The following is a 26,442-nucleotide window of genomic DNA, read 5'->3' as shown; positions in this document are numbered from 1 at the left end:
CCTTGTACTCTTGAAGAAGAGGTAAATCACGGTTTTGGAGGGGAGGTAGAAGAAGTGATAGAGCTTGGCAATCTGTCCCCAACCTGCGCAGCCCCTTTCTTGGTGGGAACTTCAGAGTTTTCTTCCAGGGTCCTTTGTACTCTTGAAGAGGAGGCAAATCATGGTTTGGAAGAGGAAGGAGAAGAAGTGGTAGAGCCTGGATCAGGTTCTTTGGTCCCTTTCACTGTTATGGGCAACGAAGGGGATGATCCCAGTCCACTTTGCTCGTTGCCCCCAGCACTTCCGTGGTCTGACCCACAAACAAATTGGGTGCTAAAGAAGGTAGAGGACATTCGGCTTTGTGCAGGGATTTCTTGCGCCGACTTTGAGGATCAACTGACAGCACTGTTCACAGCCATTGCAGCAGAGCAGTCTCCCAACCTCCGATCCGCCAGCAAAAGGGAGAGGTAATTAAATAGACTCTCATGCTCCGTAAATTATGGTAGAAAAGGGAGCACTAGCAGGGAAAGATTTACTGATAGGGCGAACTTGGGTGATCCATGAAACCCAAGATCCTTTCATGGAACGTTCGGGGTTTAAACAACCCGAGCAAATGCCTTAGAGTGAAGAATCTAATCCGGGATTGGAAGGCGGACATCCTTTGCTTACAGGAGACTAAGTTGAAGTACGTAGACAGGAAAATTATCAGAAGTTTGTGGAATTGTGCTTATGCGGGATGGACCAGCTTGCCCTCCAAGGGCGCATCAGGGGGCATTATTGTGATGTGGGATAAGAGAGTTGTTGATTTGGTGGAAGAATTCATTGGCGAGTTTGTGGTTGCATGTTCCTTTAAATCTTTGGAAGACGGATTCGGGTGGGGTTTTGCAAGTGTTTATGGTCCAAATAATGATAATAACAGGAGGCTCCTTTGGGACAAGATTGCGGGTTTATGTAGCTGGAGGGAAGGTCCTTGGTGTATTGGAGGCGATTTCAACATCACTCGTTTCTCGAGTGAAAGGTCGGGGGACTCCAACTCGGGATCAGCCATGGCTGATTTTTCAGCCCTAATCTTCGAGCTAGACTTGATTGATCTTCCCCTAGGGGGGGCAATTATACTTGGTCAAATGGGAGGGCATGGTCTCGTTTGGATAGATTTATTGTCTCTCCTTCCTGGGAGACACATTTCCCCACTCTTTGTCAGAAGTGCCTCCCCAGGCTTTGCTCAGATCATTTTCCACTTTTATTGGATTGTGGAGGTATTCAAGAGGGATGGAGATATTTCAAATTCGAGAATATGTGGCTGAAGGTGGAGGGTTTTATGGACAAAATTAGAGCTTGGTGGTCCTCCTATCAAATCTCGGGCACCCCCAGTTTTGTTTTAGCCGGAAAACTTAAAGCCTTGAAAAATGATCTGAGAACATGGAATTTGGAAACCTTTGGAAAACTAAATGACCAAAGATATACTTTTTTTCAGGAATTGCAGCTTTTCGAGGATAAGGAAGCGACTTCGGCCCTCACGGCCGAGGAGAAGGAAAGGAAAACGAGGGTGATAGCTGAGCTGGAAAAAATCACGCTTATGGAGGAGATATCCTAGAGACAAAAATCACGAGCCCTTTGGTTGAAAGAAGGGGACAAGTGCACTAAATTCTTCCATCGTGTCGCCAACTCCCATAGACGAAGCAACGCCATTGAGGTTCTACATTCCGATGGGCGGATTATCTCCAACAGGGCAGCCATCAAGGAACACATTGTTCACTTTTACGATCATCTACTTAAAGAGCAACATTCCTGGCGACCTAAGGTAGATGGTTTGACATTTGACTCTATTGATGCATCAAGTGCAGCGTGGTTAGAAAGGCGGTTTGAAGAGGAGGAAGTTCTCAAAGTTTTAAAAGGGATGGTAAAAGACAAGGCTCCAGGCCCCGACGGTTTCACTATGGCTTTCTTTCAAGCTAGTTGGGACATCGTCAAGGAGGACATTATGAAGGTATTCCTCGAATTTCACACTTTCTTGAAATTTGAGAAAAGTCTCAATGCCTCCTTTATGGCCCTTATTCCGAAAAGGGCAGGCTCGGTAGAGGTGCAGGACTTTCGCCCCATTAGCTTGGTGAGTGGGGTTTACAAAATTATTTCTAAGGTGCTAGCCCAGCGGATGAGCACAGTTATGGGGAAGATCATATCGAAGTCCCAAAATGCCTTCGTGAAAGGGAGGCAAATTCTTGACTCCGTCCTTATTGCTAATGAATGTCTGGAAAGTCGGGTCAAAACCGGCATTCTCGGTATCTTGTGCAAGTTAGACATGGAGAAAGCTTTTGATCATGTTAACTGGGACTTCTTGATACACATAATTGGCAGGTACGGTTTTGGAGAAAGGTGGTGCCAATGGATAAAACATTGTATCACAACCGTCCGTTTTTCCTTTTTGGTGAATGGCACTCCCCGAAGGCTTCTTTAATAGTTCCCGGGGCTTGCGACAAGGAGATCCCCTATCACCTCTCATTTTCATTTTAGTGATGGATGTTTTAAGCAGAATGTTGCATAGAATGGTGGAGGGTGGTCACATCTCGGGTTTCTCAGTGGGAGGCTCCACCCACGGTAATTTCTCAATCTCTCACCTTCTCTTTGCTGATGATACTTTGGTCTTTTGCGAGCCAGATCCTGATCAGATCCGCTCCCTAAGGGCTCTATTGCTATGTTTCGAAGCTGTCTCCGGTCTCAGGGTCAATCTTGCAAAATCTGAAGTGGTTCAAGTTGGAGAGGTCGGTAATCTAAGTGAATTGGCTGGTTTGCTGGGCTGCAAGATATCATCCTTACCTATGAAATATTTAGGTCTCCCTTTAGGGGCCCCTCATAAATCCAAAACAATGTGGGATGGGGTGGTCGAGAAAATCGAATGTAAACTTGCAGGTTGGAAACGACTTTACCTATCCAAAGGTGGTAGAGTCACTCTTATTAAGAGCACTCTATCCAACCTTCCCACATATTTTCTCTCCCTTTTCCCCTTGCCTGTAGGTGTGGGGCATAGACTGGAAAAAACCTTCCGTGATTTCCTATGGGGTAGCTTGGAGGACGTGAAAAAGTTCCATTTGATCAAATGGGAAAAAGTATGCACACCCTTAACCAATGGCGGATTGGGGCTCCGCAACTTGAGAACTCACAACAGAGCATTACTTGGCAAATGGCTATGGAGATACCACAGGGAACGAGACGCCTTTTGGAGAGAAGTTATCGACAGTAAATATGGAAGCATGCGAGGTGGTTGGTGTTCCAACCCAGTGAGAGGGGCTCATGGTGTAGGTTTGTGGAAATTCATACGCAACGGTTGGGAAGTTTTTTTTGCTAATTGCAGACTTGCGGTGGGAAGGGGCAATCAAGTTAGCTTCTGGCACGACTCTTGGTGTGGCGAGTCTGCTTTGAAGACCACTTTTCCCTCCTTGTACAGGATTGCATCTGATAAGGAGGCCACAGTTGCTGATAATTTCGACAGTTCTTCTACCTCCACCCACTAGTCAGTAAGATTCTCTCGAGCAGCACAAGACTGGGAACTGGGAGTCATTGCTGATTTTTACAGCGCGTTACAAGCATCAACTTTACATGCCGATAGAGAAGATCATCTCCTTTGGTCGCCCACAGGAAATAAGCGTTTCTCAGTACATTCTTTTAACAAGGTACTCTCAGCACATCCCTCCTTTGTATTCCCTTGGAAGTGCATTTGGAGGACTAAGGCTCCCTTAAAAGTGGCTTTCTTCGTATGGCTAGCATCTCATGAGAGTATTCTGACTATTGATAAATTGAGAAGACGTGGCCTCTACTTAACGGATTGGTGTTTTATGTGCAAACACAATGGTGAGACAGCAGACCACCTTCTCCTCCATTGTGAAGCTGTCACGGCTTTATGGGATGACATCTTCACAAGACTAGGCTTGGCGTGGGTAATGCCTAGAAAGGTGATTGATCTTTTAGCTTGTTGGAGAGGAATCCGGGGTAAGGGCCAGATTGCAGATATTTGAAAAATGGTGCCACTTTGCCTAATGTGGTGCACATGGAACGAAAGGAACAGTCGCTGCTTTGAGGACAAGAAGCGATCTCCGGAAGGCTTAAGGGATTTTTTTTATCACACTTTAGTTCTATGGGCATCCTCTATTGTAATGAATGTCACTTCTTTTATTGAACTTTACGCTGCCCTTCGCAGCTCTTAGCCTATAGCAAGGCTCTTTGTATACCCCCTGTGTACTCGGGCCTTGCCCTTTCCTTGTTCTAATATATCTCTTTTTACTTATCAAAAAAATAATAATAATAATTATGTTAAATTCTACATAATGAGATGAAAGTTGAATGATAGTATAGTGTATAGAATTTACCTCTCATAAATTTATCTAATGGAATCTAAATATGGATTAAAATTTTATGCACTTTACGTATTTTAGGTGCATTTTATTAGAGTAATGTTATATATCACACCACCATCTTACTTGCATCTTATTATATATGACGTGACACATTTATCATCGTTATAAAGAAGCATGTAATAAATGATAATTCAATAGTGATAAATGTTTCACATCTTATTTAGTAAGATGTAAGTGAGATGATAGTATGGTGTATAAAATTTTCTATTTTATTATAATTAGTTGTATTTTTTTAATATGAAATACTTATTTTGATTAATTATGTTAGTAGAATGTATAAAAAAAATATGTAAAAATAATTGAATATAGCAAAATTCTTTATATATAAAAATTAATTTTTAAACATGAATTTTATTTTTTAAAAAAAGAATATACCATGCTAGCACATTCAATGAGGGTATCCAATATTACTCCTCTTCGCACTGTTGACATATTTATTTATAAAAAAAATATATACTTTCACACCGAGTAGTTGATATAAAATTTTTATATAATAATTAAAAAAAGGGAAATCTAAATGGTTCAAGAGAAGAAAATCAATCCCCTTTCTTCGTAGGTCCACTTTTCCATGACAATATTTAATAAATCTTAGATTTTTCATAGTTTTATGATAATTAATTCAAGAGTAATTCAACACAATCACATCAACAAAATAAGATAATGGTATAGTTTTTCTAACCCTTATTTTGTATTTCATGTGCTAATAATATATCTAGAAAAATGAGTGGGGCATGAACAATGCATGTATAGTAAGAATATTTTCCCTTCTGTTTTCAAAAAATAATAATAATAAAATAGAATATTTTCCCTTTGCATATCAACCTATCAAAAAGCTTCTGTTGGTGTATCTGTTATCGTATATGCAAAAATTTTGAAAATTTAATTTAAAAATGAGTTTTTAAAAAAAAAATTGTAAAATTGATGAAATTTATAAAAGACTTGTTTAGATTGAGAAAGATTGTTAGGTATGTTTTTATTGAGGTTTGAAAAAGATAAAATCCATTGAAAATATATTTGTGTATGTTTTGCTATACGTGATAATGCAATCACCATTGGCATATTTTTTATAACATAATTATTCTCAGATATTCTCAAATATTTATATATATATATTTTTTAAATATCACTCAAATATTAAAAAAGTCTTTTTCCTTCCCTTTCAGGATGGAGGTTGAGGATCGAACATGGTTGGTGCCTCGCCCTCGCCCTCATCTCTGTTATGAAGACTAGAAATGATGGAAATCCTATCGATAAAGAAGAGGCATAGGCATGGCCTCTCGATCCAATTCGTCTTTCTTGACTTTCTCATCACTCTCTTGATTGAGGGAAAATTTATTGACAAGTCCAAATAAAAAAAATCATCTGAATAGGAAAGGTGTGGTTAAAGTTTTGAATATTGTACCGGATGCTATACCAGTCAAAATATTGAAAGTTTCATGTATCGTTTTGAAATAATCAATATATGAATAAATTATATATAAAAATTATATTCTAAAATAATAGTCTATATATGAATAAATTATACATAAATGTATATATATATAAATTATAAATAGTATGGTATGAATTTGGGTCAAAAAATAAGCTTAAAGTTTGAATAAATGAAAAAAATAAAAAATAAAAATCGAAATATTAGTCGATATTTGAAGCAGTACAAAATAAGTATAATACCTGTACTGAACTAGTGGTTAGTATAATATATACTGACCGATATGGTACGATATTTGAAACAATGGGAGTGATTCATCCTCAAAGAGAGAATAAATACAGCGTCAATTGAATAACAAATAATTGTGATGTGAAGAAGAAAATATTATTTTAAAAATTAGCTTTTGAAAAGTATGTTATGATTTAATAGATATTTTGTCTTTTTTCAGAATTTTAATTTTTGGTAGTATTTTATTTTTTAAGAAAAAATTTATTATATTATTAAAATTTTTAAATCCAAACTTGGAATTGGATAAGGAAAAATATAATTATAAGTATAATTGTGCATTAATTTATGTACTAATATAATATGATTGGTCAAAATGTAGATTTTATTAAAAATAGTGTTAATTTAAATTTTAAATATAAATAAATCAGTATTAATATATAGATGAGTGCATGACTAGTTTTGCATGTAGTAAAACTAATTTGATAATTGCCGATTCATATTTTAGCGGTAATTGTTTGGGGGCAGATTTGTGCATTATCCACGGTGTATAACGGTCTCCAACTGAAGCTTCAACCAAAAGGCACTGCCTTCCTTTCTACTACATCTATCTTCTCAGTCTTCTCTTTCACTCTCTCGATTCACAAGAACCACCAAGAAAATTCTCTCCTCTTCAAGAAACACCCAGAGACCCGAACAATGGCGAGACCCATTGTCTCTTGCCTACGGTTATTTTCACTTTTGATGTTCTTTGGTGCGGTTGTTTCTAATGATAGACTACCACCACTACAGCCGCCTCAACAAGGTGACTCTTTCTTCTTATTCTTCTTTTTTCTGTTTGGTTTCCGCGAAATGTCGGAAAGGATAGAGAACATGTGACTGACTATTCATACAGACGGCCATCTTCTTTAATTTTCTTGAAAGCCAAAGCCCATCCTTTGAAAAAGACGATTCATTTTCTTAATTCGTTCTTTCAGTTGGGTTGCCGAAATTAGTGCAAGAAATTGTAATTCTCTGATCAATATTTGACTAACTATTCAAAATATCCTTTTGTTTTGCTCAAGTTTTCTGTGTAACCTAAATAGAATTCTCTTTCCCTGTAATTCCGTAGAACCCATATGTTGTCTCCCCATTCATATTTTGCGTTTGGTGGCTGAGGAAATGACGAAAAAGGTAGTGATCGATATATCTTTAAAAAGCCTAACATCATTCTCTGTCTCCAATCTTTGTACAGACCCAAGTTACCTCAAGTTTATGTTCAATGCTATCGAACTCCCATCCGAAGACTACTATGATTACATCATTGTTGGGGGCGGCACAGCTGGGTGCCCATTGGCTGCAACACTTTCGCATAAATACAAAGTACTGGTGCTCGAACGAGGCGGTGTTGCCTATGGAGAGCCCAATTTGATGAACCGCGAAGGTTTCTTGACCACGCTTATGGAAGCGGATGCGTTCGTCTCCCCTGCCCAAGCCTTCACATCTGAAGATGGGGTCCCCAATGCCCGAGGACGGGTTCTCGGAGGCAGCAGTGCGATAAATGCAGGGTTCTATAGCCGAGCTGATCCGGAGTTTTATCACAAATCGGGTGTGCATTGGGATCTCAAAGTTGTGAACCAGTCCTATGAGTGGGTTGAGAGGGCGATTGTGTTTAGACCAGAGCTCAAGAATTGGCAATCGGCAATTCGAGATGGATTATTGGAAGCTGGTGTTGATCCCTATAACGGGTTTAGTTTGGATCACTTGGTGGGAACCAAGATTGGCGGTTCGACTTTCGACAAAACTGGAAAGAGACACACTGCAGCCGATCTTCTGAGGTATGCAAAACCTTCTAATATTAAAGTTGCCGTTTATGCAACTGTGGAAAGAGTACTACTGGCTTCATCTTCAGCGCGCGAGGGCTCGAGGCAATCAGCAATCGGAGTTGTTTATCGTGATCGTCATGGGAGGTATCACCACGCGATGGTAAGAAAACAAGGTGAGGTGATCCTTTCTGCTGGCGCCATTGGAAGCCCACAGCTACTGCTGTTGAGTGGCATTGGACCCCGGCCTTATCTATCGTCCTGGGGAATTCCGGTGGCTCATCATCTTCCCCATGTTGGGCAGTACCTTTACGATAATCCCAGGAATGGCATCTCAATTGTAACACCAATTCCACTAGAACACTCACTGATACAAGTGGTTGGAATCACCGAGTCCGGGGCTTACATCGAAGCAGCTTCCAATGTCATCCCTTTTACATCCCCTCCTCACTCCATATTCATACGGACACCGTCTGCCCCTCTATATCTCCCTGTGGCTACTCTCATGGAGAAGATTATTGGACCACTTTCATGTGGATCACTGAGACTAGCTTCAACAGATGTCAGGGTGAGTCCAATTGTTCGATTCAATTATTTTCAGAACCGAGTGGACCTCGAACGTTGTGTGAATGGCACACGCAAGATTGGTGATGTGCTGAGGAGCCGGTCCTTGAAGGATTTCAAGTTTAGGAACTGGTTTGGTGATCATGATTTCAGGTTTGTGGGACCTGCATTGCCCGTTGACCAATCTAACCAACATCAGATGGAAGATTTCTGCCGCCGCACAGTTAGTACCATATGGCACTACCATGGTGGCTGTGTTGTGGGGAAGGTTGTTGATGGCGACTTTCGGGTCTTAGGTATCGATGGACTCCGAGTTGTTGATGGGTCGGCCATTGGAGTTTCGCCGGGGACAAATCCTCAGGCCACTATATTGATGTTGGGACGGTAAGGGAATGTTTTAAATTCGACTTACTATAGTTATAAAAAATAAGTTAAAATATCAGTCATTTTTAATACTCGCTGATGTGAGGCTACCATATCACTTGTATCAATTGTATATATAGGATTTTTTATTCTTCAAATTTAGTTGTCATTAATTAAGGAAATGTTTGTGGAAATGTTAGCAATTAGTTGGTTTCTTTTGGCAGATATGTTGGGCTGAAGATAATCAGAGAGCGGAAAAAGATACATAAATGATCAGAGCTATGGCCGGCTGTGCTGCTAGTCGGGTTGTTTTGGCTTGTTTTTACTTTGTCAAGGGTTGCTGTGTTCTTGTACATATTGATTCGGAGTAGATGGCTCTCCCAGGAATATAGGTGTTTCTAATCTGTCCAGCCAAAATAATACTCTGTGACGAGAATGTTGTCACAAAAACTGAATGTGGCATCCTTGAAGACCTCAGGCCCCAATAAAATCCCAAAAATAGAATTTGTACAGTTTGTGCTTTAGATTGCTCTCACTTGCCATATCATTCATATTGCCAGCTGATTCTTGTTAGATGATAAGGGGCGATTTCTTTCTTCAGATTGTTCTGACTGTAATTGACGCACGATGTTGCATTACGAACACTTCATTCTATTCTGTTTAGAGTGAACTCTTGGTTCCAAACAATCGACTGTTAAAGGAACATATCATGGAAGAAAAATGTTTGATTCCCAGAATGATTTCATAAAAATAAATCTATATTACAGACGAGTAACGGGTATTAATTCGTCCATAACTCCGTTATACGCGCTCCTATGTCACTCTGGCCTTGTTCCAAGCGATCGACATAATCGTTGTAAAGAGAATGGAGTGCTTTGGGAGAATATCTCAAGTGGCCAACTTTTGGGAGAATGATAAAATGAGAAGTTTGATGTTTGATGTTTGAAGTGAATGATGTTGGAAGCCAAGGAAGCAGGAGTTTGAAGGAGAAAAATATAGTTTTTTTTCTTCACCAGAAGAAAAGGTTAAAAATTGGAAACGTCATCGTTTGATAAAAAGCAGATTGCCATGCCAGCCCCAAAGGCACAAATCGACTATAATTTAGGGATCCGCCTCTACCACTCCCTTTCATCAACGTGACGCCATAAGCCTTCATTTCGCATTCTCTGGAATACATAGTTCGATCTTTTACCAGGAAATCTTCCGCCTCACTTCTTTTCTCTCCTTATTGGGTATGCTAACAGCTAAAAGATAAGAAAGTTCCTAGCTTTGTGATTGGTTTTAGATAGGAGGTACAACAATGGCGGGAATAGCTATAGTCCTCGACTTATTGCGGAAAAAACCAAGTTTATACACGGGACAAAGCCTCCACTCTTATGGGTTGTTGTCGGCCACCGCCGCGGCCTCTGCAGCTGCCGCCGCCGTTTCCGCTGGAACACCCTTTGCCTCTAGGGCGTTGTTCGGGTACTCTCTCTCTCTCTCTCTGTGTAAACATGTCTGTGTGCGTGAGGAATGGTTGGGGTAATCAATTGGCTTATAATGGTTTGGGATGTTTATGGAACGAGGATATAGTTACACCATGAGTATTATATAAAATTGTCTTGTTGAGTGGCAACAGGTACTTTAACGTAGGCAATGTGTTCTTTCATTCATATGGGTTTAAATTTTAGAGCTTTTCTATAATTTAAGCTGGATATGCCTCACTTATTTATTCTTGAGCAGATTGCATTGTGTTATGAATCATTACTATATATGATTTGATAGTTTGTACGGAGTGGCTCTAAGTTCTCTCTGAAATCTTTGGTATTAAATCATAGTAGCTAATGTTCAGCTGTATTGGGTGACAAAAATGAAATAAAAAAATAAAGACGGTAAAAAGAAGCTACATATTTTGGCCTGCTCAAATAAGGTTATTCACTTTTTCGAAAACAAAGCCATGTCTGATTGGTTGATCAGCAGTAAAAGACACCCCTCCCTCCTAACCCTCTCCACCCCATGCTGTTGTAATTAATTGTCTCTGTTTTATCTTTTGCAGATTTTTAATTTTGCCTCATTAGCTACTACATATGCAGTTTAAACTTCATAAACAACATCATTCTTTTCATTGCTTCCATTTTCTTTTGAAACAAGCTACTTGGTTTTGTTATTGTACACTTCACTTTCAATGCTGTAATTCAGGATATCAGTCGCTCACTGTGATGCTGGAGCATCATTTTCTGAAGGTTACATTTCCAGTATACGAAGTGCAACTGCAAATTTTTTTCAGCACGATTCTTTGAACTACAGAGCGAAAGAATACAAAATTGTGTTAAAACCTTTATTCTCAGCTTTTGAATTAAGGGCATTTGCTATGACTTCCTTAAGGTCATTTTTGATGTTCTATTTGCCTCTTTTGGAGCCTCATTCAACAACGGAGGATGATGATGATGAGTTTCTTCAGGACACTCGAGAGGAGAGCCATGTGGATTTGGTTATTCCTTTCAAAAAATCAATGAAGCAAATCATCCGTGAGGTGAGTTGTATTGATATTTCTCATATCTGTTTCATTACGGCTTAGGGGATACTTGGGGAATGAGATGAGATGAAAATTTTGTAAATGGTAGTCAGATGGTTTTTGAATAGTAGTGAGATAGTTTGAGTTAAGTATTTTTTGGATTTTGGAAAAATAGAAAGAAAAAGTTGAATAAAAAATATAATAAAATTAAAATATTGTTAGAGTATAATTTTTTAATATAATTTTTGTTTTGGGATTTGAAAAAGTTGAATTATTTTTTATTTGAAAGTTTAGGAAAGTTGTAATGATTAGTTTGAAAATTTTGTAATTATTAGTTTGAAAATATTTGTATTTGAGTAATGTTTGGAAATGAGATGAGATGGGGTGAGAATTATTTCCAAACATCCCCTTAGGGTTCAGCTCTTGTGCTTACAAAGATTCTCATAAGCAATTTTGTAAGCATGAGAAATTCTCATGGGTGGTAAAACATAAAGATACGAAATCCTAGAAGGAAAAAAAAAAAAAAACCCTGCTTGGCCAGTTACTATAAATTTATCAGCACTCTGGAATCTAACATTTGTTGACACAATTGTGTTGCCTTTTCATTGAGAAGCCAATGCAAGATATGTGTGTTTTCTTCTTATTAAAAAAAAAAAAAGGTGTGTGTGTGTAGGAAAAATGAATTCAAGATTAGTAATTTGCCAGATCTTGTGTTTCTTCATTATGCACTCACATGTCTGTGGATCCATCTCTTTTGGCATGTTCCTTTTTGTTATGTTGCATTCTCACATTTTTTTTTTCAATCTATGTGCTTCACATCTTGTCCTCATGCTTGTGTTTTTTCAGACGGTTGTGTGGATAATTTGTTTTTCCACTAGGATAAACGAAGACCATATCTTGATACTCAATGTAATTTTTTTAATGAATTACGATTTCTGTCTTTGTGCTTCTTATTCTGAGTGACCCCATTTGGTAAGATAGGGATTTCTGTGAACCACAACAAGAATGCCTGGATTCTGTGAATGAATTTTGTGGACTTCTCCCTGTTCCCACTGTTATTCTTTTCCCTCTGTATCGTCAACTGCAAGATTCCTCAGATTTGAACCAAGTCTATTTTGGCCAGACTTGCCTCTTTGCATTAACCTTCCATTATTTTGTATGGGGAAGAATTGATCTAAATCATTCTTCCTGATATTCAACAGTTCGCCATGTTGCAATTTATACGATAACTGACTCCTGTCTCGCAACATTATTGTCCAACAAAATATTTGTTTTGGTTAAGGATTTTACCAACATTTGAAAAACTTTGATGTTGTTGTATTTGAAGCCTTTTGTTGCTAATCTGGTGTTTAGCTTTAACTAGTGCCGGCAAGTTATTCTGGTTGCTTTGACAGCGATTACTTCATAAAATTCACTCATCCAATTATCTCACTTAGCAATCTTGTTACTCATATTTGTGTACTGCAAAGCTTTGCATCTTTCTTGTCGTTTTGCATTGGATGATTGTAGAAAGTTAGGAAATTCAGCTTGTGCCTTTTAAGAGACTAACTTAATTTAGTGATCTACTGCATACCATTATAGACAACTGTTGTAACCACTCGGCGAGTGCTTGAACGAATTGTTGTCCATTATGTTTCACAGAGGATGGCATGGAAACTCCTGAAAGGTACTTCAATTTTATTTTATTTTTTTAATGTAGCAAATATTCATTTTTCACAATTCATATGACGTAGAAGAAGAATCAGGGGACATTTGACATAAAATAGAGGAGATGAGCTTAGTTATGGCTGGAAGAGATATTGATTGTTATGTATAGGTCTGATCAGCCTTCTGATTACATTTTTTGTCTGTGCAGATGTTCCAAAATCTGCTGTGCGCAAGTCTGCAAGACGGATGCCTACATTGGTTTACTTTTTCAGTGTTAGCAGAACAACTTTCAGAGGTTAAGGCAAAGTTTTGAAAAAAACTTCAAATTTTTTCTTGCAAAAAAAAAAAAAAAAAAAAAAATCAACTTCAACCCAAATATCCTTCGATCTAAGAAAGATTTTCTATTTCAACTTTTTATCCAATCATTTTCCTAGACTTTAGTAAAAAGTAGAAAGCACAAAAACTAAACCAACTTTTTACAAAAATCAAAACAATAACTACACTGGAAGGGTATATTCATTCACTTTCATAAACCTTGATACATAGTTTTGAAAAAATCTTATTCAAAATTTTCTAACGATTTTCACAGAACCCATTAAATAATAAATTTCAAAATTTGTGTTCTCAAACATGCCCTAAGCCTTTTATATTCAAACTATCAATTGTTCTCAAAATTTCACTTAAGTAAACATACACCTAAGCCATTTATATTTGTGTTATTCCCATTTATTGTTATAAATTATTTGAGCTTCAACCCATTGAATATTGCCACATTTTGATATGCAGGACACTTTCTAGGGGTTGCAGCATCATGGCTTGTCCAAGTTGGCATTGAAATCTACAGATACTTTGGTTCTACAATTGAAGAGGAGAATGATGATCTTGATAAAGCAGAAAGAGTTAAAGTTCTGGGGAAAAAGGTTGCTGGCGCTACTGTGAGGTGTAGTGCAGCACTGGTTTTTGCTTCCATTGGGGCAGGGATTGGTGCCACCCTCTTACGTCCTTCAGCTGGCCAGTGGATTGGTAAGCTGACTGCCTGGCAAGAAAGCTTTCTAGGATTATTATTATTATTATTAACAAATTGAATCTCTTGTAGATGACAACAGTTCATGGTTTTAACGTGTGTTTATGGTATGAACTTTTTATTTTTATTTTTTTGCAGGCTGTGCTGTTGGGGATTTGGCTGGCCCCATTATCGCATCAGTTTGCCTCGAGAAAGTTCTCCACGTAGAGCTTTAAGCACTGGGGTTAAATTATTTGACATATTCTTTGCGTCTGCTTAAACTTGACTGGAGTGCCTAACTGCTTTATACAACAATGCCGAGTGAGGTCTTTGATGATAATGCTACATGCTGCTTTGGAGTTGCTAAAAGCACAAGCCACTATGGCATTTCATCAGAAATTTTCCTCTGTATCTGTAAGGCCATTCTCATCATCCCCTTCGTTTTTTTTGGATGAATTTTCCAAGTAAATACATTTCTGCTGGTGACTTACAATCGTTTTGGTTTTGAACTGCTCCTCGGAGCCAACCAAATTTACACACCCAACAACCAATACCAGCCCAAAGACTAGATACTGCTGCAGGGCGTTATGGTAATTTCGTATGTCGTATCCCCTCCCTCATTCACATTGGGCCTCTCAAAACCAGCCCATATCAATTAAAAAGCTCCTGACTGCAGTTTCTGAATACGGCGTTGGGTCCGGCCTATCATGTACAGCATGCATACAGCACGTTGTGTAACTAACAGTCGTCGTCCTCCTGCCTGCACTTAATACCCAAAGGGAAAAATTTAATTACAAGTATAATTCTGTATTAATATTTATATTAATCTAATAAGATTGATCAAAAAGTAAATTTTATTAAAAATAATACTAATTTAAATTTTGAATATAAATGAATCAGTATTGGTACGGAGATTAATAAATAACTTTACTTGTATGTAATAAAATTTTATCCAAAAATTACTCCCAGAATTAGATCAAGAGCTCTTTCCGTCGTAGCTTAATTAGGTAGTTGGAGGCCAAACACACCCTTAACATGAAAGTTATATATATATATATAATTTATGTATAGTTATTTTTATATATTTTTTGTATATTTTATTGAGGTGATTGGTTATGTCTTTTTTTTAAAAAAAAAATAATTGATTTGATCAATTATATCAGTAATTAGTGAAGTGTATAATAAATTTGAAAAAATGATTTATACGTAACAAAATATACATATATATATATATAATATACACCTACATGTACGTTTATAAAACTCCTACCATCAGCGTCAACCTACCTTCTCCAAATCACTAATTCGACAAACCTTTTGGTGGGGTTTTCTTTCAGAAATTATGGACCACTAATGCTCGTTTTTTAAAATACCCCACCACTAAACGACATTATAAGAGACAGACAGTTCGTCGAGTCGTCAGTTCCTGTTTGCATTGCCGCTCTCTCACGCCCGTCCCCACTCTCCAAGAGCTATTATAATTTATAACCAGCTGGCCCTTTCCTCATACGTACTTCCTCAACACACTTCCCATCTCTTTCATTCGTTTTCCTTTCATTTTATTGATTAATGATATCTACGCTATACAATTATTTTTATGATTATTTATATAATTACGTATTAAAATGAGAATATTTTATAATGTTACTTCATAAATTATTATATAAAAATATCCCTATTATTTTATATTTTATCTTTTTCAATCATAATGTATATAATAAAATAATTTTAAATCTCTTTTGTTTAAATAGAAAATTACTGAAATTTAATTATATCAACTCCGAACACGTAAATTGCACCCATAATTATTACCTAAATAAGGAACAAAAAGAAACAAGCAAATCGAACGACAACTCATGATTGTTTCATTGACACGATGCGTCGTTAGATCAGCCGCAGTAAGTTGATTAGTATTATTTATTTTTATGTACAAGTTGTTTGGAGTTTGATTGTATTAGGACAAAGCTGTGGGCCAACCATAAATCAAGTTGGTTGTTCATATTTTGACTTGATCGTCGTCTCGTCTGGTCCACCATCATTCGACTGCGTGCAGTGACTGCAGTGGGCTGGGGCTGCTGACGGAGAGAAATTTATTTGTAGTTATATTATATATATTTTTTAAAATAAATTAATATGTAAAAATTTTAATTTTTAAATATTAAATCTATTTTAATTTTTAAAAAAAAGTACATAATATTTATACCTTCTAAGACTAAAAATTCTCAACGCATACGAGGTTGTTGTTCAGCCAGAAAAGTCCAAAATAATAAAGCCTGTTGATGCATACGTCGTCATCATTTCCTAAAATGTCCTCATAAGTTATTGGTTTTAATCAATAATTTGTTTTTGTTTTTTTTTTAATTAGATGAGCAGTACTCATTGAATCACTGCTTGGAGTTTAATTACGCATTTGCCAATTAAGGCAACTTGCTCTCTCTCCTGTTCGTTTTTGGGCAATTGTGGGTTGGGGGTTTCAATTCATGAATCTCGTGTGGCCTGAAAATGACATTCATCCACAGCATAGCATGGGTTGTATCTTTTAGATTTTCGTAGGGTTTTTCTAACCATATCTTTGAATTTGCATCTTCCACTCATTTTTGTTGTTTTCGTATCATTAATGATCTAATGTGTATATATATATATGAAAAATACTCTAATCACAAATAGATTATACAAAAATAATTACACAAATTAACATGACTTGATGTGATTGTCAGATTATAAAATTACTATTGTTATAAAATTATTAAAGTAGATCTAATGAATCTTTTTCAGTAATTAAATTCATTTATTTTCCTTGACTTAAATTTTTTGAACAATTGGTAATTTGACCCTTGTTTCAATGGTCATGTAAAATATATTTGGAAATGATGTTGGTAGGGTTAAAAAGTGGTTTTAGATATATATATATATATTCATATATTTTTAAGTTGTTTTAGATATATTTTACATGTTTTTATTTATTTTTAATGAAAACTTATATCAGATGCCAAAAAAATAAATAAATAAATCCTCGAAGAACTGGAAAATAATTTTGGTATGGAAAAGGTACTTAATTAGATTGAAAGTTAAAAAAATATATATATATTTTATTATTTTTCAAGAGAACAATAAAAGCTTTTTGTTGTAGGCGAAGATTGTGACGTTTGCATTGCATGGACAGGGTGCTTCAGCCCCTTTCTAACCCATCAATTAACGTTAACTTTATGAGATGAAGATTGGAAGAGATATTTCAATCTTCACAATTTTAGTTAAAAGATAAAATTAGAAAGATATAAAATAGATCGGTTTATTCTCTTAAAAAGAAATAGACTCAGATCCCTAATAGGAGATAGACTCATACTCTTAAAAGGAAACTATTTCACATGACTTAAACTCCTAAAAAGAAAAGGCTTCGCGAGGTTAATTAGACTTCTATCATTTTAAGGAGATAACAAATTCTAAACTTTATCTTCTACATACTCTCATTCTTATATTATTATTCTGATTTTGACATCGGAGTTTTTTCAAGGTAACCAGTGCCGCCCCTTCATTTATGGTGGGTGATCCTTGTGGTAAGTGGTGGTGAACCACGTCCTTAACAAAGATCACACAAGTTAGTACAACTCTTTTTCTAGCTTTTCTATTTTTGTAATGCTATGTAGTTTATTTAAAAATAAATAAATAATATATTTAAAACAAATGATATCTAAAAATATAAAACTAGGAAAATTAAAATTCTAACTATCCTCTATCTCTTTTATATTTATATTTTTAATTTTTTTTATGAGCCAATCACCTCATGGTGGTGCTGCATTAAAAGAGCAAAGTGAGCAATATAACTCGAAGGACATTGTAGCAATTATATTATTTGCTTTGTTGTATGCTGTGTTATGTTCGCTTTTAGTGGAAATTAATTTTTTCGGGAGCTAAGTACCACTGCCTATGGTTTAAGGAATCAATGTGATAGCAAACATACCTATTTTGCAAAGCATGTGTTTTAAAATAATTTCAAATGTCGTCTCTCGGGCCAAAGACCCAATACGTAGGCCCAAATGCATAGGAAACCCAGGTCAGCCAGGCAATCTATTAGCCTATCAGAGAACCCAAACCTTGGAGCAGAAGTCGGTCTATGACTCCAACCATGAGGGTAATCCACCATGATGCAAAGGAGGAGGGAACACACCACCTCATGTAGCCCTGAGTGAATAGGTGAGTACAAGTTGCACGAAATCCTTGATCCTTTGACAGATGGAGAAGGTAGAGTCTAATTGTGTGCACCCAAATGATGAATAGAACAATGAGCCACGCTATATTAATTGTACCATCTCACAAGTCACATCGCATTAAAGAAACTTGACTGGCAAAACTACTAAGGGGACTCTACCTATTCATAGAAATCGGATATAAAAAACAATATCCAAGTACTAGAAGCTCTCTATGAACTTCTTATTCTATTGCATTAAACATTAAAACGATACTAATTTTGCCATCAGAAACTCCATAATCACCTTCTCACGGTGTTTTCTTTATATTCGTAAGCCCAAGACCAAAGACTTTAGTTGTTGAGAGTCCGTGCCAAAAATATGCGAAACAAGATATTAACGCAATAAATATTATACAAATTGGAATTAAAGGTCTGAATATTTCATATTCTTTCCTCCATATGTGCTATTTTTAATTCCTCTCTATGTAATTTATCAAAATTAATAATTGAAAAAACAGGTCGTATTCAAACAGTTTCACAATTAAATATATTAAAGAAAGCTAATTGTTATAAAAATTGATGAGGAGTTTCCTAAGCCTAAGGCTAAAAGTAAAACTCGTGCTGGCCCAACTTTATTTTAAGCATATTAAATTTAGTATATTACATGAAGAGGTACATCGATTTGTTTTGCAGCAGCAGATCATGAACTTTGTGTACGGGGTATTTTAGTCATTCCAACTTGTCATCATGATGATCAAAATACATGTTATTTCATACTAATCAATAAATATTACAAAGCAAAATGATAAAATAACTACCCATTTATAATTTTTTTACAACCTTCCAAAAAAATAGTAATTTTTTAAATATATATTTTAATTTTGATTTTGATTTAATGTGTTTGAAATTTTTTAAAAATATTATTCTATTGATAAATTGTAGTTAGACTGGAAGGCTATCATCTTCCTTCTTTGAAAGGGAGACGATCCTCTTCCAACAACGAGAGAATTAGATTATAATTTTTTACAAATTTTTTCAAGTTTTTTTTTTATAATTTTAAAAACACTTTGAAACTATATATAGGTAGACTTCTACACGATTTATAATAATTTTCGGTTCAGATATTGTGTCTACTTAAATTATAAATTAAAAAAATATTTACGATATATATACATAAATAGAGTGGGACATGCGAAAGAGCCTATAATGGGCCTGATTATGGTTGGTCACCATACAAATTATTATTATATATGTGTGTGTGAAGAGACCCACATTCACACACACTCGTATGCTTTAATCATTTCATTTCATGATTTTCCATCTAATTGCTTTCATATGGCGAAATTTCTAATACAATATGTTAAGTGAAAATGGCGTGTGTTTGATGCTCGTTTGTGGTCAGATTGGACGTGGACTATGGAGATGCTAAACCTGTCCATGTATGATTAAAGTTGGCAGAATCTCAAACTTTGTTAAGGAGTTTTTAATTTGTATTTTTCTATCAAATAAGTTTAACTGAACTATTCTATTAGTCATTCAGTAGAACATATTATCTACATAACTTAAATATTAATATTTTATAATTTATTTTTCAAATCAAATTATGTCATATAAACATTTTACTTCAGTGTGAGAATACACTGATTTGATAATATAATTTTTCTATAATATTACTCTTATTTATAAGATATGTTGGACATTATATTAAGGGGATTGATACCTCATTTGGTTTAGAGAACATTTCATCTTATCTTATTATTAAAACTTTCTCAAATTTTTATATAAAATATAATAAATAATTTAATTTTTTTAAATCTTAATTTAATTTTTTTTAATTTTAAAATAATAATAATAATAAGATAATATTTTAATTATCTTATATCATTTCATTTTTTGACCAGCCATGAAGTCTCTTAGAGAGATCCTAACTTATATATATACTAGGAAATGCAACGTCCTTCGGACGTTTGCCTACTGGGGGGCATAAATTTGATTGTTAATCAAAGAAAATGATGAAAATATAAAATTGTATACCCTTTGACACTAAGTTGATAAAATCAATATTAATAAAAAGAAATCTAAGAATTTTTGTTGGACTAAAAAATTATAAATGTTAAATGCTGTGGAGGTATGTAATAGAAGTTTAAAGTATTATAGTTAGATAGCCCACTATATCATTTTGTAGAGTATAACAAGTACTACTACAATATTGGTATATAAATTTTTATAGATATCCATTTGCCTTTTTTATTTTAACACGTAAAAAAATTTTTAAAAAACTCAACACTGGAAATATATATGTGATGCAATGGGTCACAGTTCAAACAGATCAATATTTACTCAATTAATTTGTGGATATATTTACTCAATTCAAACAGATTAATGTTTAATTTCATAATCATTTAGAGGCTCGCATAATTAGTCAATATTATTCCTAAGAGCTATATTGGTCTCAGAAACAAATAAGAGAACTATCTTCAAAGTGCAACAAAAGCAATTTTAAAATTTCAGAACAATTAAACGGAAGCTACCTTTTACATATGGCCTTCAATGATAAACCATTTGTTTCAAACCCAGCACTAAAAAAATTCACCGAAAACATGTTAAGATAGTAAAAACAAACTTTTTTATTGATGAGATTAAAAAAAAAAAGTTTAGTTTGTTCGGCGCATGTCGATACCATAAACATACAACTCTAAATTACGATGCATAAAAAACACCTAGATTTATCTGAAAATTATTTCCCATCATTCAAACTATAGCGCCCAACAACACTAATTCAAAACCTTATGCTTTATTATAACTCTACCTATCTGTTATGCAACTGCCTTTCAATCATATATATCTGCTCCTCAGCAAATTGATACCAACCAGATTAAACAATCAAATAAAAACAAAAGCAACAAATCTGTAAAAAAAAAAAAAAAACATACATTAAAAAAAATATTCTAACAATTAAAAAAGATGATATAAATAAATTCTAAATTTTTTCATTTAATATATCAATTTTACATAAAATTTTATTAAAAATTAAAAATATAAAAATTGTATTAAGAATTAAAAATATAAAAAAAAAATTTAAAATGTTTTTTCAATTAATCCTTAACTTGTTAAGAAAAAAAATTGTGTGAGTTCTTATAATTAGGTGTTCGTTTGAAAGCAAATAGCAAAAAATTACTTTACTTACTAATCACGCTATCATTTGCATTGTTTCTAAATAAAATGGAAAATTTTCACAAATTATGAACAAAAAATGATAAATATTATTATTAAATTTGCAATAATGATTAATGTATAAATTAAAACAAATCAAATTAATATCATCAATTTATCCTAATTACAAGTGAACTTATATGAATATAAAAAATTGAATAATATTTTTTCAAATGAGATAGAAATGAACATACCAGGAAGTGAAGCATAAACAGAGGAATAACGTGGGCACAACGAATTGATACCAACCAGATTGATGAACAGTCAAATAAAAGCAAAAACACAAATCTGTAAAAAAAAACATACATAAAAAAATATTCTAACAATAAAAAAAATGATATTAATAAAATATAAAAAACAAAAAAGATAGAAGGCTATAAAAAAACTACAAAAAAATGCAAATGCTATTTTGTTTTATTTTTTATTACAATATTTGTGTTAATAAGTTAATGTTTATCAAAATTTTAAAATTTTTCAAACAAATTTTTAAAATAAAGAGACTAAGTACTATATTTATGTATAAAAACTCAATAATCATAACTTTGAAGTGATTAGTAAGTAAAATGGTAATGGTGTTTTACTATTTAATTCCAAATAAACAGTTAATTATAAGAATTCATACAACTTTCTTATCATTTTTGTAAATAAAAGATTGTAAAAAAATCACAAAAATAAAGAATATAAAAAAGATGACTTTATTTTTTTTTAATTTCCTTTATAATGTTTATATTAATCAATAATTGTTTATAAAATTTTTAAAAATTTTGAAAGAAATTTTGAAAAAAATAAGACTAAATATTTGACTCATGCACACAAATTTACAAACCATAAAATTTCAAGTTATAATTATGCAAGAAATTTATAACACTAAATTAATATGAGAAAATTTTATAATGCAAAAAAAAAAAAAAACTTTAATTTATTATTAATCCACTACTGCACAACAAATTTTAGTTTACTGTTATACTTGAAGGTATTTAGTCAAACAAGTGTAAATATAAAGTTTATGATTATTTTATTCTTACAAAAATGGTCATTATTTTTATTTTGTAATTAACTTATATAAACCTTATATTTTCTTTAGAAATAATAATAACTGTAACATCAATGAAGGAAAAAATTAAATAATAATAACATAAAAAAATACAACATGCATATTAGTCAAAGACATTCAAAATAAAAAAACAGTTTTGATAACAATATTCCAATTAAACTTATTGTAAATCAATTATGTGGTCGAAAGTTTAATTTTATCATATTTTATTATTTCTACTTTTATGTAAAAAAAAAAAACAGTTTTGATAACAATGTTCCAATTAAACTTATTGTAAATCAATTATGTGGTCGAAAGTTTAATTTTATCATATTTTCTTATTTCTACTTTTATGTAAAAAAAAAAAACAAAATATAATAAAAATATTTATTATATAACATTTTTATTTTCTTTTATATTTCAATTTAGCCTATTTACAATTTATTTTTTCTATTTTCCCCTACTGCATAGCCAGTCTCAACTTACATTATTTTTAATATTTTTTTGGACTTACATATTATTTTTAATATTTTTTCATAACACACCACTGAATTGAATTTTTTATTTAAATATTATTATTAAATTTGCAAAAAGTATTATTGTATAAATCAAAAGAAATAGAATTTTAAAACATTTTAATTTTTTTTACATTTTAAATTCTCAGCAAAATTTTATTTATAACTCATATATTAAGCAAAAACATTTAAATGAACTGTGTACTAATATCTAGATAATAAAAATCTTTTATAAAAATTATTATTAAATTTTGAGTCATTATTAATGTATAAATTAAAAAAAAATTACAGCATTTTAAATTTTATTTATTTATATTTTTAATTCTTAATATAATTTTATATAAAATTCATATATGAATTGAAACAATTTAAATGAATTATATGCTAATAGTTAAATAATGAAATTTTTTTTATAAACATTATCATTAAATTTACAAAAAGGACGTGCATTGATGAACTTAAGCCGATCACCCTCAATACACTTCTAAATGTTTATCCACATCTCCATGTAAGAATTATCGTTTCAGAATTCTCTAGATAATAATGACGACGAGAACTGATGAAAGGTGTAGGTGAAAATTTTGTTTTATATTTCTTAGTCAAAGCAAAAAGTACTTTATTTTTAGTAAATGATTGAGAAAAATTATGGGGCAGTAAATTACCAGCTGTATTGCTCATATTTATCATGATTTTACTTCACAAATATCTCATCCTTCAAGTCTTTAGAAAAGTTGATCCGATAATCTTGAGAAGGGTTTAGAGTTATAGGTTTGGTGGCAGGTCTACTTTTGTATCTTTAATATCATCATTCTGTTTTATTTGATTCAATAAAACTTATTACTTTTTAATGCACCGTAAACGTCATCTAATAAAAACCCTATCTATAAATTAATGCAAACCCCCTCTACCCGGTTCCAGATGCTTCTCGCCGCCCCCCCTCTCTCTCTCTCTCTCTCTCTCTCTCTCTCTCTCTCTCTCTCTCTCTCTCTCTCTCTCTCTCACCTTTATTCTTCTGCTTCTTCCATCTTTTCCCTTCAGATCTACGCCGTTTGTCCTCTCTCATCTACACCGTCTCTCTTTCCTCCTCCATTTTCTTTTTCAAACCTTCCAAGTTTTACTTTTTATGTCTTGGATATGCAGATTTTTTTTTCCCTTTCGTTTAACGTATATTCTTTTAAGTTTTTGTTTCTTTCATCTATTTGTGATGGGATTTATTTAGTTGTCGGTTTGTGGTTCGATTTTTTTCTTTCTTGTTTTGTTTGTTATTGCGATTGAGGTTTATTTTTTTGTTTCGTTTGTTGTTACAGGTCTGAACACATCTTTGGTTGATTTTCTTGCGTTTATTTACATATATGAACAGATCTTAAGAGATCTGTTGGTTCTTCTCGCCCCTTCCGTATTTTTCTTGTACAATATTTTTTTTTAAAGTTGCACTTGTTGTTACACCCATGTAGAAATTTTTTGTTCTTGCATTTCATGTATATTCGATTAACATTTTTTTTTTCTTGCATTTCAGTTCAAGTAATTTTTTTTTGCACACTAATTGGTATATTTTTTTTTAAATCTCAGCAGAAACGTTCTTTGGTAGTTTCTCACGTGTAAAGCGCCAGCAAATCAGAAGGCAAAAAAGATGGGATTTGTTTGATTTGTTTTTTTTGGGATATTTTTTGTAAACCACAGATGAAAAATATGCATACCCATATAATTATAATGTAATTATATATGTACTGAAATATTTGATTCATGCTATACCGAAAAAATAAAGAATAAGAAGCGTACCTACAACTGTTGAGATTGAGGAGTCCACGAAATCGAAAGACCTGAGCCATTTTTTTTGTGTTTTGAGAAAGTGAGAATACGGTAATTCCGAACACTAATTGAAATGAAATGCAAGTATCGAGTTTTAAACTTGTGGCCGGACGAAAGGATAAGATTGTAAGTGTAAAAAGACAATAATATTTAGTCGATTGAGTAAAACGACAACAAAAATAACTAATTAAACAATAGAATGAAGGGGCAAAATTGAAAATAAAATAGTGGAATAAAAGGTCAGGCGGTAACAATGTGGAAGGACCAAAACCTCTTGTCGGCAAAAAAAGAACAAACTAAAACGAGCGTAATTGTCAAATAAAATCAAGGATAAAATAGAAAAATAAAAGTTAAATCAAAATACTGTAGATAAGCGATTGCCACTTTATATATAAGTACAGATATAGATATATACACATAATATATATAGAGCAATGTTATATACAGTCACTTTTACGTATTCCCTGTACACTCCACTGATATGATTGGCTGGATTAATTTTTTTTTAATATCCAACCAATCATATCACTAGAATGTATAAAAATAACTGTACATAAAATTTTTATAATATGTAACATATGTACTATACTTAATTGATTGGATGTTAAAAAAATGTCTTAATAGAAAAATAATTGAGACGTTAACTCAACAGTTTTGAGACGATTGGAGTGTGAAAAGATTGTGGTACTATTCAACGATTTGGAAAAATTGACCCCCCTAAATAATTAGGAACATGATGACGTGTATTAATTAATTATGAAGGGTCTCGTTACAGTTCAAAGTGTCACATCACACACTTATTAATGAAATTAAAATAGATTCCCCCATGTAGGGGGGACTAATTAATGGCTACACAAATTTACACATGGGATTTTCAAATGCTGAGGTTGCATTCATCTTCTTTTCAATAAGTTACAAGCCCTTTCTTTCCAGTCAGGCATTTTCGAGAAATGAAAATTTATAGTCATAAAATATGTGATAGGTATTTTTTTAAAAAAAATAAGTAAATATAAAATTTACATAAAAATTAAATTTTTTATAATAAATTTTATTTTTTTTTAAAAAATACATAATATTTACATAATTTATTACTATATTTAATATTTCTTAACATCGTGACATCAGACATTTCAAAAAGAATTTCATTGCAATTGTGGAAGATTTCGTTGTCACGACTCACATTGACAGATTGTCACTAATGAGAAATTTTATGTTCAGTTTGGCACATAAAAATTTTTAAATTATTATTATAATTTTTTAAAATTTTTATATAAAATATAATAAATAATTTAATTTTTTTAGAGCTCAAAATAATAATAATATTTTAATATTTCATATTAAAATTCAAAATTCTCATTTCAAAATTCTTTATTACTAAACTGAACCTAAAACATTATTAATTTGAAAAATATTTTAACCACAAAGTTTTTTTATAAAGATAAATATACAAATATAGATCGATATCTATATTTATAAAAATAAATATATAAATTAATTTTATTATAAAATAAATTTAAAAATTATATACAATAAAATTACATGTATATGTGAATTTATTGATATAAAATTCTCAAGACTTTATTTAGCTGATTGGAAAAAGGATAATTTCATAGAGAGCTCCACGGGAGAAGAAATGGAGACACCCCCATCGTAAAAGAACTCTTGTGAAAAATGACGGACGACAGCGTAGCTAATTCAGCTCCCATTGGGACGTGGCCGACCCAGCCCGATGGAGCGCGTCTACAGAAACTGTGGAAACTCCTCTGATAAT

At 33.2% G+C, this 26,442-nt stretch overlaps 2 protein-coding genes across 2 annotated transcripts; both read left to right on the top strand.

Annotated features, from left to right (window-relative positions):
- The first annotated feature begins 6,643 nt into the window (after positions 1-6,643).
- LOC122300854 ((R)-mandelonitrile lyase-like) lies at positions 6,644-9,295 on the top strand. The gene is made up of 3 exons (XM_043111785.1): positions 6,644-6,847; positions 7,277-8,792; positions 8,996-9,295. The coding sequence occupies exons 1-3, from the start codon at positions 6,742-6,744 to the stop codon at positions 9,042-9,044; spliced, it is 1,671 nt and encodes a 556-aa protein (XP_042967719.1). The 5' UTR covers positions 6,644-6,741; the 3' UTR covers positions 9,045-9,295.
- Positions 9,296-9,833: 538 nt separating this feature from the next.
- On the top strand, positions 9,834-14,408 carry LOC122300855. The gene is made up of 6 exons (XM_043111786.1): positions 9,834-10,235; positions 10,950-11,283; positions 12,847-12,931; positions 13,121-13,207; positions 13,699-13,935; positions 14,075-14,408. The coding sequence occupies exons 1-6, from the start codon at positions 10,072-10,074 to the stop codon at positions 14,149-14,151; spliced, it is 984 nt and encodes a 327-aa protein (XP_042967720.1). The 5' UTR covers positions 9,834-10,071; the 3' UTR covers positions 14,152-14,408.
- Positions 14,409-26,442: the final 12,034 nt, after the last annotated feature.

Source organism: Carya illinoinensis, chromosome 2 (assembly GCF_018687715.1).
Source record: "Carya illinoinensis cultivar Pawnee chromosome 2, C.illinoinensisPawnee_v1, whole genome shotgun sequence".
NCBI lineage: Eukaryota > Viridiplantae > Streptophyta > Magnoliopsida > Fagales > Juglandaceae > Carya > Carya illinoinensis.
Note: the sequence above shows the minus strand (reverse complement) of the source record. Positions and strands in the feature narration are given on the sequence as shown.